Genomic DNA, 14,792 nt, shown 5'->3' with positions numbered 1-14,792 from the left:
ATGGTTGAATTGAGTGGTAGAAGCACTCTTCAACATAGCTTTGATAATTCTGTTTTTATTATACCAGCGGTGATCGTTGCCGCTATTGTGGGTCAGTTTTTTTACAGAATTTAAAATAAAATTTATTTATTTCATTTTGTCTAAAGGACTTTTCCTGTTGCATGTTATTGAGCTAAATCTGACATTACAGTTTCTTTTTTCCTTTTTTTTTAATGGGTGGTTTAACTAAAACGTATGACAAGTTTAAGTTAGTTTGATTTGAATCTGATGTATAATTAGATTTAAGTTTCACTAGAAACGAAAACAATCCATAGATTTGAATATGTTTTAAAATTGTTAAAGTTATTGTTTTTGGGTTAATATTTTATGTGCTTAGTAGATGGTGAAAATAAAAGTAATCAACTCTTGGAGAGCTGTCACTATTATAGTTTAAGTTTTTATCGGTTTTCATTTCATAACTCATTATGTTACATTGAAAATATTGTCGAAAGAGGTTCTTCATAAATTTTATTTTAATATAAATGAAGGTTAACTTTACAATTTTAGCACTGGTCACATATAAGTTAACAAATTCAATAAAATTGAAACAAAAACGCGAAGAAGAAAAGAGGCGCAAACGGGAAGAAAAGTCTAAAAAGAAGAGTTAATCTGGTGAGAAATTTAGATAGAAGATTTGCGTTGATAGTGTTGCAGTGTTGCGAAATGCGCTTCAATGTAACTTATTAATTCTCAATGGTATTATCACTTCTTGCATTCTGTTCTCTGTGATTATCGGATAATTGTTAGTCAGAAAATTCTCTCTGAAAGAAGTGAAAGGAACGAGTTCCTAATGAATTTTATTTTTTGATTTCTCTAATGATTTTAAATTTGTTATCATTATTTTAATAATTATTATAATTCGTATTATTCAAATCTATCAATTTTTGCCATGGTTGTGGAAAGTAAACGGTTGTGTTGTGTGACTTTCCGGAACAAGTTTTGTAGATTGAGGAATATCAATTGACACATTAATAATCTCACTTCCTTGTGAAGATTTTCTTAATTGGTCATTTCAGTCTTTTTTCTTGGTTTTATAACTTATTTTTTCTCTTTTTTAACTCTTCATTGTTATCTTTTCGGTGTATATATATATATATGACATATCGGTGGAGTATGGTGGTATTACATTTATTGCCGGTATTGGGATAAAGATACAAAGAATATTTCATTTTTTATTCATTTTACGAAATATTGATTGAATTATCTTCTGCATTTGCAGCGTGCAATTTGATTTCAAATTTCAACTATTTCTACTGCTTAGATGCCTTCTTCAGTTTCGTTCCTGTACTTTTTGTTTTCTTCTATGAAATCTTTCATTTTCAAAAAAAGATAAATAAATATAATATATAATGTCATTATAAAGGTCTTTTTTATATAAGTTATTTTTTGATCTTTTTTTTGATATATTGTCTTCTGTTATTGCTATAGTATGTTTAAGTAATTTTAATGATCTTTCTTTTTCTGCATTTTGCGGATTTGTTATCAGTGAGTGAAATTCTCATTGCGCTTTTAGGGAACTGTAAAATGATATCACTGGATAACGAGGTTTCAAATTGATGTTAGACCATTTTCTGAATTGATGACATTATCTAAAAGCATAAGGGCGAAAGATCAGATTTATGTTTCCATAAAGTAACTTATTGTTTACTGTACATGTGGTTTAGATTTGGTTTAGAGAGGTGTTTTAATTATTTATTGACAGATTAATCGATTGTTTTTTAGATTCAAATGGTTTTGTATTTCTTGTACTTCATAACCTTTAACATTTGGGAAATAATCTGTGCTATCAATTTATTCGTATATCTTTAGACATTGCATTATTTCCATAACATTTGCCTATTCATAGCCTTACTCCTATGCAACAATTCGTGGCCTCGGGATGGTGCAGTTTAAAAGATGTTTGATCAATAATATGTTTGGTTTACGACTTGAAAAATGCTTCCAATTCTGAATATGTGCAATTGAAACTTATGAAATGTTGTACTGTATAAGATCCTACAAAAATTCCACCAAAATTTGCGAAATTTTAAAGACATCTAATTCCTAATTTTTCAAATCTTCATGATGCACACAGATTATTACTTAGTGAAAAAAGTAAAAATTTGATGTAATATATTTTAAACAGATTTTAATCCTTTCGGTTACGAAATGATATATTATGTGATAAGAAGTGATACAAACATTTCTCTGTGATTTATTTCTGCTTCCGCAAATGGATAATGGTTGATTGTTTGTTGCTATGGTAATTGAAAGTTAAATGAAATAAATTCTACACTCAGATATATCAGTTTTTGATTGCATCAGAAGTAATCCCAGTAGTAATAATAATAGTTGGTATGTCGGTGTTTCATGTTCATGAATGGCTTACGCTTGAATTAGTTGATGCTAATGTTTGTGCAGTCGGTGAATTAATCGAGAAACGAGGTTTGAGATTTATTCTTTGAAATTTTCTGATTAAGAAAAGATACTAAATGAAATTTCATTTTTTATTAATGAACAAAATTAGCTTATTTCGTTGAGTGAAAATAAAGTCATGTAAGTTATACTAATGATTTATACAGATGTCAGTTCTTTGTTGTTTTAAAATTTAATAAAAATTTGAGGAGAAAACATATTGTGTATAAAAATTATAAATGAGAGCTTACTTATGTCTTTAGGAATGGGTAAGCTTGAAAATATTATTCATTGGTTTATAATAAAAAAGATTTTAGTATAGCTTATTTGCTTGGAAAAAATCTATCGCATATTTAACTAATGTTTCTTTTTGTGCTCTTTTTTTTTTCAAATGTTTAGTAAATGATTTAATTTTTAAACTTGATATTCCAGAAATTACATCAGAAAATCTTGTTTGTTTAGTAAATGGTTTATTCCTTGAATTTGATAAAATTTACACCAGAAAACCTCATAAAGTAAATTTTTAATCTTTAAATAAACTATTCCATAAATTACATTCGAATTATTTCTTATACTGTATTTTATTTGAACTAACTTTGTAGATCAGTTAGTGGTGGGTAGTTTAACGGGTCGAATATGGATCATTGATCCGGGTCGAGCAAACGATACGAAACAACAGTTGTTGAGCTGTTTGTTAGAGGAAGATTTATCTGCTGCCATACTGGACATTGCTATTGCAAATTTCATTTCTGGTTTAGAACAAAATTTAATTGCCATATTATTGCCACAAAAGCTAGTAATTTATCATCTTATTTCAGGTATTTCAAATTTATTCACTAATATTCATAACTAATCAATTGTTAATTCATATTTTAGAATATTGCATAAAATTTCAGATGGAGAAATTTATCAATTAAATATCACCTATGAACATACTATTACTGCCATAGCATATAATATGTGCATTGGTACATTTGGCGGTGCGACTACAGCGCAAATATGTGTTCAAGATATGACGTGTTCAATGATGGTTTTTGAAGCGGAACATCAAATTTTTCATCGTTCGGTTAATTTAACAACCGCTCTACAACCAGGTCCAATCTGTTATTCACCTCATTCTGATTCAGTCATTATAGCATCATCTTCTGCTATTTTAATTTCATACAAATATTCCGTTCTTGCTACCGCATCAAGTGGAAAAAGTGGAAAAAAAGTTGCCGTATGTTTCTTGTTCTACCTCAATTTTTGTTTTTTAAAAATGTAGTTTTATTAAATATATAATCATTATTATATATTCAATAAAATTAAATATATAATTATTATTTATAATTAATTATTGCAATTATTAACATTTATAACTTTGCTGATATTTTATTTAAGAATTCAATTTTATTAAATATATTGTAATTTATAAATTACAACTACTTCTTAGTATTATAATATCTCGTTGATTATTTATTTTAATCATATTTAATTTTAGGCCAATTGGACATTTAATCTTGGCGATTATCCATTAGATTTAGAAGTGATTAATACATCACTCGTGCAACCATCCATTATTATCCTATGCAAGAGAACATTGTTTTGTTTAACTCATGGTGGCACCTTAAGATTTACATATCGTTTACAGTGTGTTGCTACTTCACTTCTTGTTTATGATTTCAGTTAGTTTCAAATTTTTAATTACCAATTATGCATTTATCACTTCTTAGCGATCATTTAATCATTATATGTTTAATTAGTTTTCAATAATTATATAATTTTGACATTTCTAAGTTCGATTAACCACAACAACTTAATATCTTTTTATCATTATTTCTTTAATTATTACATTTATTAATTAATCATTCAATGAAATATTATCAACTTATTTGTTGAATTTTTTTTTTTTTCAGCAGATGATGCATATATAAAATTATGCATTTCTACAGCTACACATATGTTACTTTTTTTGAAAGATACAATTTTAATTTGGGCGGCACAACTTCTACAAAATGCAATTCAAATTCGATTATGTACATTTAGGTTAGTAGGTTTGTAATTTTATTTTTTTTTTTTATTTTTGCTATTAGTTTTTAAATATATATTTAGTTTTTTTATAGTTTTTTTTTTTTTCTGATCTAGTTTATAATTTTATAAATCATAATACAGAAATATCGCAATGATAATTGAAAAAGCTTTTTAAATTCTTTCTTTTTCTTTTTTAATTTTTTTTTCAAATTTTTCATTTATACAATTTATATTGTTATTATTGTTGTATTATTTAAGCTTAGTATATCGTTCGATGCTGGTGATTTTATCAAATTCCCGAATATCCGTTAGTTATTTGGGTACCGAACCATCGTTATTTCGTCTCCCAGCGCCACAAACACGCTTTATTGATTTTCAACAGCGTTACAAAGAATTTATTGAACTTGAAGCATTAATACGCAAAAAACCGCTCGAATCAACCGAAGGTATTTCATTTTTTTTAAATGATTTTTTTTAACTAATGTTTTCCAAATATTTATTTATATTTACTTATATATTTATATTTAGTTATATATTTATATTTACTTATATTTATATTTGCTTCTTTATCATAAGGAAAATATATTGCTTATAAATAAGAAATGTTATCATATCGATACTAAATTCATCTGATAAGTAGTAAGAAAAATATTTTCATATTTCCAGTTATCGATTGATATGTTTTTCACATTCAATTTGTCTTTTATATATGAGTTTTACTTTTTATTTTTTATATTTGAGTAATTTGTCTTTTATATTTGATACTATCAATATTATACTTCATACTGGTAAATAAGATTTATTATTGTTTCGAAATTTATTCATTTCTCTTTCTAAATTGTTTTTTCTAGAGTTAAAGAAAAAGAAACAGTTCAATAATAGGAGGAACTTTTTATCTTTCTTTTATAGGTATTATATGGAAAAATCCATTAACATTGAATTGCTCATACGATGGCTTTGATTCCAAATCGGTACGATCGTCTTCTTTTTCTTTTTTCTTATTTTTTATTTTTTTAAATCATTCCAGCTCTAAGATAGAAATCATAAATGATTTGATTATAAAATGAGGTGTAGGTGTCATATCACATTTTAGGTTAGTTACTATGGAGTACTTTTGAAAAGTATTAACAGGCTGTTTTCTTTGTCTTTTCATAAATGATAACTTAAAGGGAGGATAACTTTTTTTAACTTTTTTTTTTTAAATTCTACTTTAACGGAAGAATTTAAAAATAGAAATGGAGGAAGCAAAAAATCAAAATTTAAAGTTAAATCTATGAATTAATTCACTTTTCATTCAAATAATTGTACATTATAATAATTCAAATATTTTATTGTCTTTTAGAGAGCGGAAAAATCATCAGAGGAAGTTCCATCTTTAACGTTAAATATTGAATTATTAAGTGAAGTACGCCTCGTTGACGTTAAACTGATATGCTCAACAGCATTTCATATTGAACACAAATATGTATCATTTCCTGATATTGGTTCGTTTAATTATATAAATGAATTTAATGAATCATAATTCGATCATTCGAATTGTTCCATCAAGTTAACGTAGTAGATAAATCCAATTTCAATTATAAAAAACTACTTAATCTTAAAATATTCCAATTTCAATCTATTTTATAATTTATCCCTTCATTAATAGCAGCATATTTCTTGAATTAAAATTATCCTTTTCATAAATTCCATTTTATTCACAATTCTGAATAGCTTTGATTCTTTTTTTTTTGTTGCTTTTAAGGATTTAAAGGATAAAAAATTTCAGTAGTATTTTCTTTTATCATATCAAATTGATTATAGATAATTCACAAAAAATATCAACAGGTATATACGTGTTATACCAACCTGTATATGATTTGCAATGTAAATTTTTTGCATTCTCCTCCCAGTTTGGTTTGTTATCAACTTTTTTTACCAACGTTATATTATTATAATTTGAGCATTTAATTATAACTTTAAGAATTAAATCAAATGTCTAATATTATAACTTCAGGTAATTTATCGAAAGCATATGGAACACTTTTTATATTATATCAAAATTAAAAAGTAGTACAACTGTATTTTATCCAAGCAGCTTCAATTTTTCTTTCTAATTAATAAAATGGGAAAATTTCTTAGTAAAATTAATAAATGATAAACGAAAAAAAAAAAAAAAAAACAATAAGCACTGAACCATTAGTTAAATATTATCAATTAGCTGCTCCATTTTCAAATTTTACATTCCGACACTTCTTTTTCTTTTTCACAAATAATTTTGCACTTAATTATACTTATACAAGGAACCAATTAATAATTATTATATATACCATTAACTAAATGAGCACTGTTTATTCTATCTCTTTATCAATTAGTCATCTCAAATAATTTATGATCAGAATACATTTATTCAAATTTTGTACTTTCTTTACCTTCTCTCAAGGTGATGTGATCAGTAAAGAAGTAAAAATGCCGTTAAATTTAATGTGTCATGCAGTAAATAGTCAGCGAAATTCACAATATAAAGTAACCATCGAATCATCATTACCTGTGCTTGACTTAACACAAGTATTTCCAGGTATATATTTCAATTATTTTCTTTCTTTTTCCTTTAATTTCAACAATTTTTATTGATAAAATCAAGTTAAAAAATAAAAATCATTGATAATAACAAAAATTTTTTCAAGCTGTTATTCAATTTTATTTAGAAATATTGAAAAGAAAGTTGAATCATAATTTTTTTGCGATTTGTTTAAATCATTAATTCTTTTATTTTTGTTGCTATCTTATAATAGGAAGAGGTATAGTAAATTAGCATTTCATAATAGAACAACTCTCTCACAATATCAATTATAAAATTTTTTCTTTGACTGCTAATTATATTAATAGCTTTTATTTTTTATTTTTTTTGTTTTTCAATAATCATCTTACTGTATTCAAACGTTACCTTTTACTGTACTCTATTACAATAATATTTTCTTATCAGGAAAATTATTAATATATTGAAAATGAGCAAATAAAGCCAAAAAATTTCCCTTTTATGAATTATTTCTTATATCAAAAATTATATGATTTTGCAGAATTTGAAACTGAAAATAGTACAGCAATTGGTTTTCGACCGTATCTATCAGAAATGATTATTTCAATTTATACATCTCAGAAGTATAGTAAGTACATTTTAACTATGTATTATTTTTTGTTGAATGAGAAAAGCTTATTAGTCATAATTTATTTATTTTTTCTCTTCTAGAATTTCTCCTTATATTCTCTTTGATCTTTTCGCTTATTCTAAAAGCATTTCTTTATGTGTTCAAAAAATTTTCCATACAACGAAATACTTCTTATCATTGCTTATCATTTTATAGAGCGTTATCGAATTCAAGCCGAAAGCCTAAATTTTATTTATTTATTTGTGGATGAATTAATCAAACGAATACAAACGAAACAACCGGAAGTAAAATTGAACTGTACACTTTCATTAGATCAGATTCTTCATGAAATAAATGTATATGCTGAGGTTTGAATAATTTCAAATTCATATTTATCATATAGTATTAGATTATACCTGTTATTTCAAATGATTTTTGATTTAATCAAATTTTATCAGTTATATGATTTTCTTCTGTTCGTTCCATCAAAATTGCTTTGAAATATGAAATGAATTCAATGACAATGTTATTTTTATATCCGATGTACTATTACTTTTACTTTTTAAAGCTATAATTTCTTCAATAAATCAATTTTTCGGCTTTTTATAAATCTTTGCTATCTTCCATTTTCTCCTTTTTTTTCCAGCATGAAAAAAGAAAGATGGAGGAAGAGAAAGAATTGGAACGATTCTGCACTCTTTTACGTAATGTTCAAGTGGCTATTTTAACAAAACTTAAAGGAGAGCGACCAACAGAAGTGGATCATTTGAATACTTTATTAAATTATACATATCAACAGGTTTAGTTTCTTTTAGTTTAGTTTTTTTTTTTCTCAAGTTTAATAAACTGTTATGGTTCTTTTTATTCTTCCTTAATTATGAAATTGTATTTATATTTTTTATAAAAAATACCAATTAAAAAAAAAAAAAAATTTTAGATATTATGCTGTGTGGATCGTTTAGAACAGCTAAATGAAACATTACGTTCTGCTAGCTTATCAGTATCAGCGGCACTTAATTTAATATATTTGATAACTTTCCTTAAGGGAAATCCATTACCTTTGGATGGTACTATTGTCAGTAATTCTGGACAGGTAATGTACAATATTTTCATTTTTATTTAGCAGTGACAGAGAGAGTAGATAATATGTTATTGCATAATATCTTTATCTAAAATTGATAACATAGATTAGGAGAGGTTGCATGTTAGCAATTTCATTGATAAGCAATATTATTATTAATTTTTAATAAAAAAATAAATGATGCATAAAGATTTTTCCATTTCTTATGTTATTTTTTTACTTCAAATTTTCAGTCGATTTGGGAACGTATCAAATGGACAATATCAACATTTAAACCGATCGATTTAAATATTGATTTTTCATCAAATGATTTAAGATATTTTCTACAAAGTGTTTGTGAAGGTAACTGTAGTACAATGGCATATATACGTGAGGATAGTAAAGAAGAAGAAAAAGATACTGATAACGATGATAACGATGAACCGCAGCAATCCGAATCAATCGTTGATCCTTTAATTTCCGGTTTATTGTCTTTTGATGAATTTAATTAGTGATGATTATATTCACTGGATTGATAAGTATTTGTAAATAATTGATAAACATTTTTGCATTTTTGTTATTTACAAACAATCTGTTATTTATATATTTTTTAAGAATAAGAAGAGAAAAAAAGCTTCGAAAATCGAATTTTTTCATTTCACAAAATATTACTTCGCACCCATTTTCAATAATATCTTTAATTATATTAGTTATTCATTACTTTTCCTTTTTAATATCATGTAGTTCTGTACTCATTACTATTTATTTTGATAATATATATTCTTTCTACCATTTAATGCTTTCAAAAATGCTTAAATAGAAGTTTCAACTTTTTCAAAATAAGGAGAAAATCACTTTTGAATTTGTAAAGTAAAAGTAATTGCTGAATATATAGCATAACAAGCTTAATAATTAACAGTAATTATTACAAAATATGAAAGTTATTTCTTCTCTAAATTTTATTCATTTGTTTCTCGTTATATTGGATAAATCTTCGTTATTTCATCAAATCATTAATTAATTAGCAAAAAAAAAGCACCACTTATTCATATAATTAGTACTAATTTATTATTATTATTTATAGCTAATTTATTATTATTATTAAATTAGTACTAATTTATTATTAGATTTTATATTAACAACTTATTGATATTAATATTACTTATTAATATTAGTAAAACTAACTAAAAAAAGAAAGGTTTGAATTTATAAATTAAAATTAAATAGCATTTTTGATAAGCTTATCTTTAATGAAATACACTTTCATTATATTTTACAGTGCCTTATCATTGGTGATAAGTAAGAAAAAGAAGGAAAGAGGAAAAAATGTTGTTATACTTCGATTGATTATGATAATAAAATGAAAATTGATCAAATAAATGAGACATTTAATTATCTTTGATAATTTACCATTCACCGCTTCTCACTTATCAATTTTCATTCATGTATGATTTGCATAAGTGTATACTCTATTACTCTTATTTTCACATTAATATTCCAATTGATACAAGTAAATAGTCAACTTATTGGTCAAGGTGAACCTTTTTTCCATTTTTCTGTCTTTTAAAAGTTTTTTTTTTTATAATTATAAAAAGAAAATTTTGTATCTGTATTGCTAATAGATATTGAAATAATTTAAAATGGGAAATTTTATATCATCGAATTTCTTTTTTTTTAAAAAAAAAAAACTTCATTTCATAGTATTCTTTCTTCCTTACTTCGCATTACAGTTAAGTTAAAGTACTTAGTTAATTATATATATTATTATCATCATGCTATTTACTAATTAATTTCAATTCAGGAATACCATGTACAAAAGAAGGTGCTAAAATCAATTTGGCGGACGTAACACGTGGTTTAGTTACGTCACCTTGTTATCATTGCATATGTAAGGTTGGCGTTATTCATTTACTTTACTGGACAATTTAAATTACTAGTTTGAATTATCAGTTTTGATTTATCACTTATCATTCCATAATGTTACTGAATCTTTCAAGAGATTCATTTTGAAAACATTTCATTTGTAATGTAAGAATGACAGTAATCATTTGTGAGAATTATTTCCGATCAGTCCAAATAAATGATAAAAAGTATTTTTCTATATATATATATATATAGAAAAATACTTGCTCAAAACTAAAACTAATACAAATTATTCATATTCTTAATATACATAGAATATTGTAGAAACTTTTCAAATTTTTTACAAAATTTAATTGAAGAGTACCATTCAGATAGGATTAATCATTCAGGTCATAAAAAATTTATCGGTTTCAGCTATTTTTAAATTTTACTAAAAATTTTATTAATTTACTAATTTCAATTATTTTTAGAATGGTATAATAACATGCATATTAGAGAAATGTGAATCATTAACGAATTGTCCAACAGTGTGGAATCGTAATAATAACACCTGTTGTATGAAATGTTTACATTGCATTCATTTGGGTATTAAACGAAATAATAATCAAATTTGGATGAGTATGCAAGATGTGTGCACACAAATCTCATGCAAAGTAACTCATTTTCACCGTTTTTTTTTCTTTTTTGGAAAGTAATTAAAATTGAAGCATTAATTAATTAATACTCCAATGATTTAATCTGATCCTTTGTTGTGAAGTGATAACTACTTAAATTGTCACATTTCATTCTTTTATTTTTTCCTTTTTCCTTTTACTCTTTCTTCTTTCTAACCAATATTAATTACTAATCATTTCACATTTTATATTATATTAATATTATTATTAATAATAACAAATAATAGTAATAATAATAATAACAATAATAATGAACATACAAGCTAGGCTGGTGTTATAACAAGTTGGCGGATTCAGTGTGTATCAAATTGCTCAAATGGACGTTTATTAGCTGGATTTTGCTGTGAATTATGCTTAAAACCAATAGAAGCTAATGATCAATGTGTTCGATGTGACCTGGTATTAAATCGATGGTACCACTGTTATCGCTTTACTTGTCCTGTATTGAACTGTCCACTATCACAACATACGAAACATCCAAAAAGGCATTTTTTCATTTTTTTTCAAGCAAAATTTTTATCTCACCTAAAAAAGAAATTAACGCCATAGCAAAACTAAGTAATACTAAGCTATCAGTATGTTATCACTGTATGTTATGTTTGTGTCATTTACAATTCGATTATTGTATTAACTAAATTGTAATTTGTTTCTTTGTTTTTTTTGTTTTTTTCAGGTGTTGTCCGGAATGTAAAAATCATACAGTTATTTCGAAAGATTCAAATCTAGCAGTATCAAATGGTTCACATTGCTTCTTTCGTGGACAACACTATCAAGTGCACAATACATTTCGCATAGATTCATGCTCACGTTGCTCTTGTCAACCAGGTGGAATTATTTGTAGAAGGTTCTAATTTTATTCAAATTTCATTCAACATACAAATCTGAAAGTATATTTAATATTTTCTTGAAATTTTTAATGCCATTTAAATATTATTTTAATTCCTTTTAATTTTACTGTTCAAATATTAGTTTTTTCTACATACTTCACATTCTAGTTTTCGCACATTTCTAGATTTGTTTGTCCACTGAAAGAATGTGATATGACGCACATATTTTATAAACCTAATGTTTGTTGTCCATTTTGCTATCGAAAAAAAAATCCATGCAAAGGAATGGATATTAACGGAAATGAAATGCTAGTGGAGGTAGGTTATCTGAAGTGGTCATTCAATTAATTAGTTAATTAATTAGCCATTAGTTATCAGATCTAATATAATGAACAACAAATCATCAATTGATCATCAAATAAGCATACATTACAAAATTTAGCATGAGTTTTCTTCTCACAAAATATTACTGATCAATTTCAATGTAGAAACATAATCAATTAATCAATCAGTCAGCTAATCACTCAATCAACCAATCAATTGATCAGAAAAAACACAAAAGCATATATTTTATATTAAAAAAAAAGTATAAAACTAATTAATGAATATTTCAATATTTCAGCATGGTACAAAATGGACATTGGATAGTAATTGTCTTAATTGCATATGCATTAATGGATATATAAAATGTAAAAAAATAGATTGTCAATGGAAAGGAAAGTGTCCCCAAGGACGACGTTTTAAAAAAGTGAATGGATCATGCTGTCACCAATGTGAGCTAAGTAAATATACATATGTATGTTATGTTATAGGTGATAAGTATAACAATTATCATAGTAATGCTTAATTTATATAAATTAATTCGAAAAGAGAAAATGAACCAATGACTTTCTGTTTTTTTTTTTTTCTTCCTTAAAAAAGAAGAGAATAAAACTTGAAAAATTAACTAGTAATATTCTAGGAATAGTTTATTATGTGCTATGGAAAAATTCATATTTGAAAATTTAGTTTGAAACGTTTACCTTTTATTATTTAGCTCATAAAAATAAATGACATATTTAAATTAATCTTTTTTTAACCTACAAGATGTTTTGTATAATCTTTGAAATTTTTTTTATCATAATAATATTAATGTCATGCTAATTTTGGATCAGTGATTCTAAATGATAAATAGTAATTTAATAAATCGAAAGACCATTCTTTTATGAAACTTATTTTTTATTTTTATTTACAGAGGAAAGTTCATGTATTATATTTGGTGATTTGCGATATTTAACATTTGACAAATTTGGTTATTCATTTCACGGAACATGCAACTACATTCTTGCGCAAGAATGCTCACAAAATGGGTATTAAATTTAGTTTATGATAAAGTTGTAAAGTATTCACAATTAATTTAATTATAACAAAAAAAAAGAATTAGTAATAAATCATCAAATTAAAACATATCAAAGTTTTATTTTATTTAAAGGATTGATCCACAGTTCAAGATAATTGGTATAAATAGTGGAAAAGCAGCATTAATGTGGACACGACGTGTAATTATTTACATTTCACTTTTCAACGGAACTTTCTTTACGATACATTTATTACCAAAAAAGGTTATAAATTTTTAAATAAATTTATCATTGGAAAAATATAAAAATAATAGGAGCAGATTTAGAATTATTTGAAAATATATATTTGAAAAAATGTATGTTAAACCACAAACACTTTTTTTTTTAAAGGTTATACGTGAACGTACAAATATAATTAGCATACCACACGTCCGCTATAGTGATTGGCCAGAATACCGAGCTTTTGAAGATCCTACCACCGGACATATTATCGTTTCATTTAAATTGATCGGTTTGAAAGTAATTTGGGATGGGAAATCATTTATTGAAATTATCCTCACCAGACGACATCAATCCAAGGTAAGCATTTTTGTTTTCCATTATAATTTATTCTAAAATCAATCATTATAATTCGATATTTTCTTATTATTAAAGATAAAATATATCTTGATTAAATCTAATTTCTCATATAACTGAAAGATATTTATTGGTATTCAGATATTTCGAACGGTACATTTTAGTAGGATATTTAATTTAAATATTATTTCATCCATTGCAATATAGTAAGAGTGCAAGTGTAATATAATCAGAAGGAAGAAATTAAACATAAAAGTGACAAAAGATCTAAAATTACCACATTCTAGGTTTGCGGCTTATGTGGTAATTTCAACGGTGATCCCAATGATGATCTGACATCTCGTTATGCAAGTTCATCAAATCAGTCCATATCACATTTTGCCCGATCGTGGGCCTATGATATTTCATGCAGACAACATCAAACAAAAAGAAATGATCTTAATTATGTAAGGCTTGCATAAAGAAAATGTTTGAACAAAATTTGCATTTGAAATTAAATTTCAATTTTTATCCTAAAAAAACTATTCGATTGAACAAAATAATTTGGCATTTAATTTTATGAGTTCTTTCTGGACGAAGTAAAGTGCTTGGTATACAGAGATAGCAAATCCGGGAAGCAAGTGACCATACATACAATCCCAATTAACTTAGTAATGACAAAATAGGATACTCTACTAACTGCTTGTGTTGTTTTCCCCTTTATTTGGAATTTCAAAAAATTATCACATGAATGTTTACATTACGGCTATGGCTTCATTGTTATTGCTTAGCTGTTTAAATGAAATTATTGTTTGCAGATTAACTAGACTGTCGCTTCCCGAGGCTAGCATCTGGAATGGAACTAAACAGAATAAAAAAATGTACCAATACAGCCCACTGTAAAA

The 14,792-nt window shown here is 25.5% G+C and overlaps 2 protein-coding genes across 2 annotated transcripts; both read left to right on the top strand.

Moving 5' to 3' along the window:
- Nucleotides 1-647, top strand: Bm2832 (Uncharacterized protein; the record flags this gene model as incomplete). The annotated part of the gene is made up of 2 exons (XM_001901658.1): nt 1-91; nt 547-647. 2 exons carry the CDS (start codon nt 1-3, stop codon nt 645-647), a joined length of 192 nt encoding a protein of 63 aa, XP_001901693.1.
- Nucleotides 648-2,375: 1,728 nt separating this feature from the next.
- Bma-bbs-9 (von Willebrand factor type D domain containing protein) lies at nt 2,376-14,714 on the top strand (the record flags this gene model as incomplete). The annotated part of the gene is made up of 25 exons (XM_043080076.1): nt 2,376-2,463; nt 3,036-3,251; nt 3,330-3,652; nt 3,914-4,097; nt 4,329-4,458; nt 4,702-4,889; nt 5,353-5,414; nt 5,786-5,927; nt 6,866-7,000; nt 7,503-7,589; nt 7,788-7,939; nt 8,218-8,370; nt 8,509-8,664; nt 8,886-9,114; nt 10,433-10,524; nt 10,965-11,147; nt 11,436-11,581; nt 11,842-12,012; nt 12,181-12,313; nt 12,618-12,777; nt 13,230-13,344; nt 13,467-13,596; nt 13,723-13,911; nt 14,196-14,354; nt 14,706-14,714. The coding sequence occupies 25 exons, from the start codon at nt 2,376-2,378 to the stop codon at nt 14,712-14,714; spliced, it is 3,732 nt and encodes a 1,243-aa protein (XP_042936010.1).
- Nucleotides 14,715-14,792: the final 78 nt, after the last annotated feature.

The sequence above is a fragment of the Brugia malayi genome, assembly GCF_000002995.4.
Source record: "Brugia malayi strain FR3 genome assembly, contig: Bm_v4_Chr3_scaffold_001, whole genome shotgun sequence".
Taxonomy (NCBI): Eukaryota; Metazoa; Nematoda; class Chromadorea; order Rhabditida; family Onchocercidae; genus Brugia; species Brugia malayi.
The sequence above is the reverse complement of the archived record's forward strand: the minus strand, read 5'-3'. Positions and strand labels throughout refer to the sequence as shown.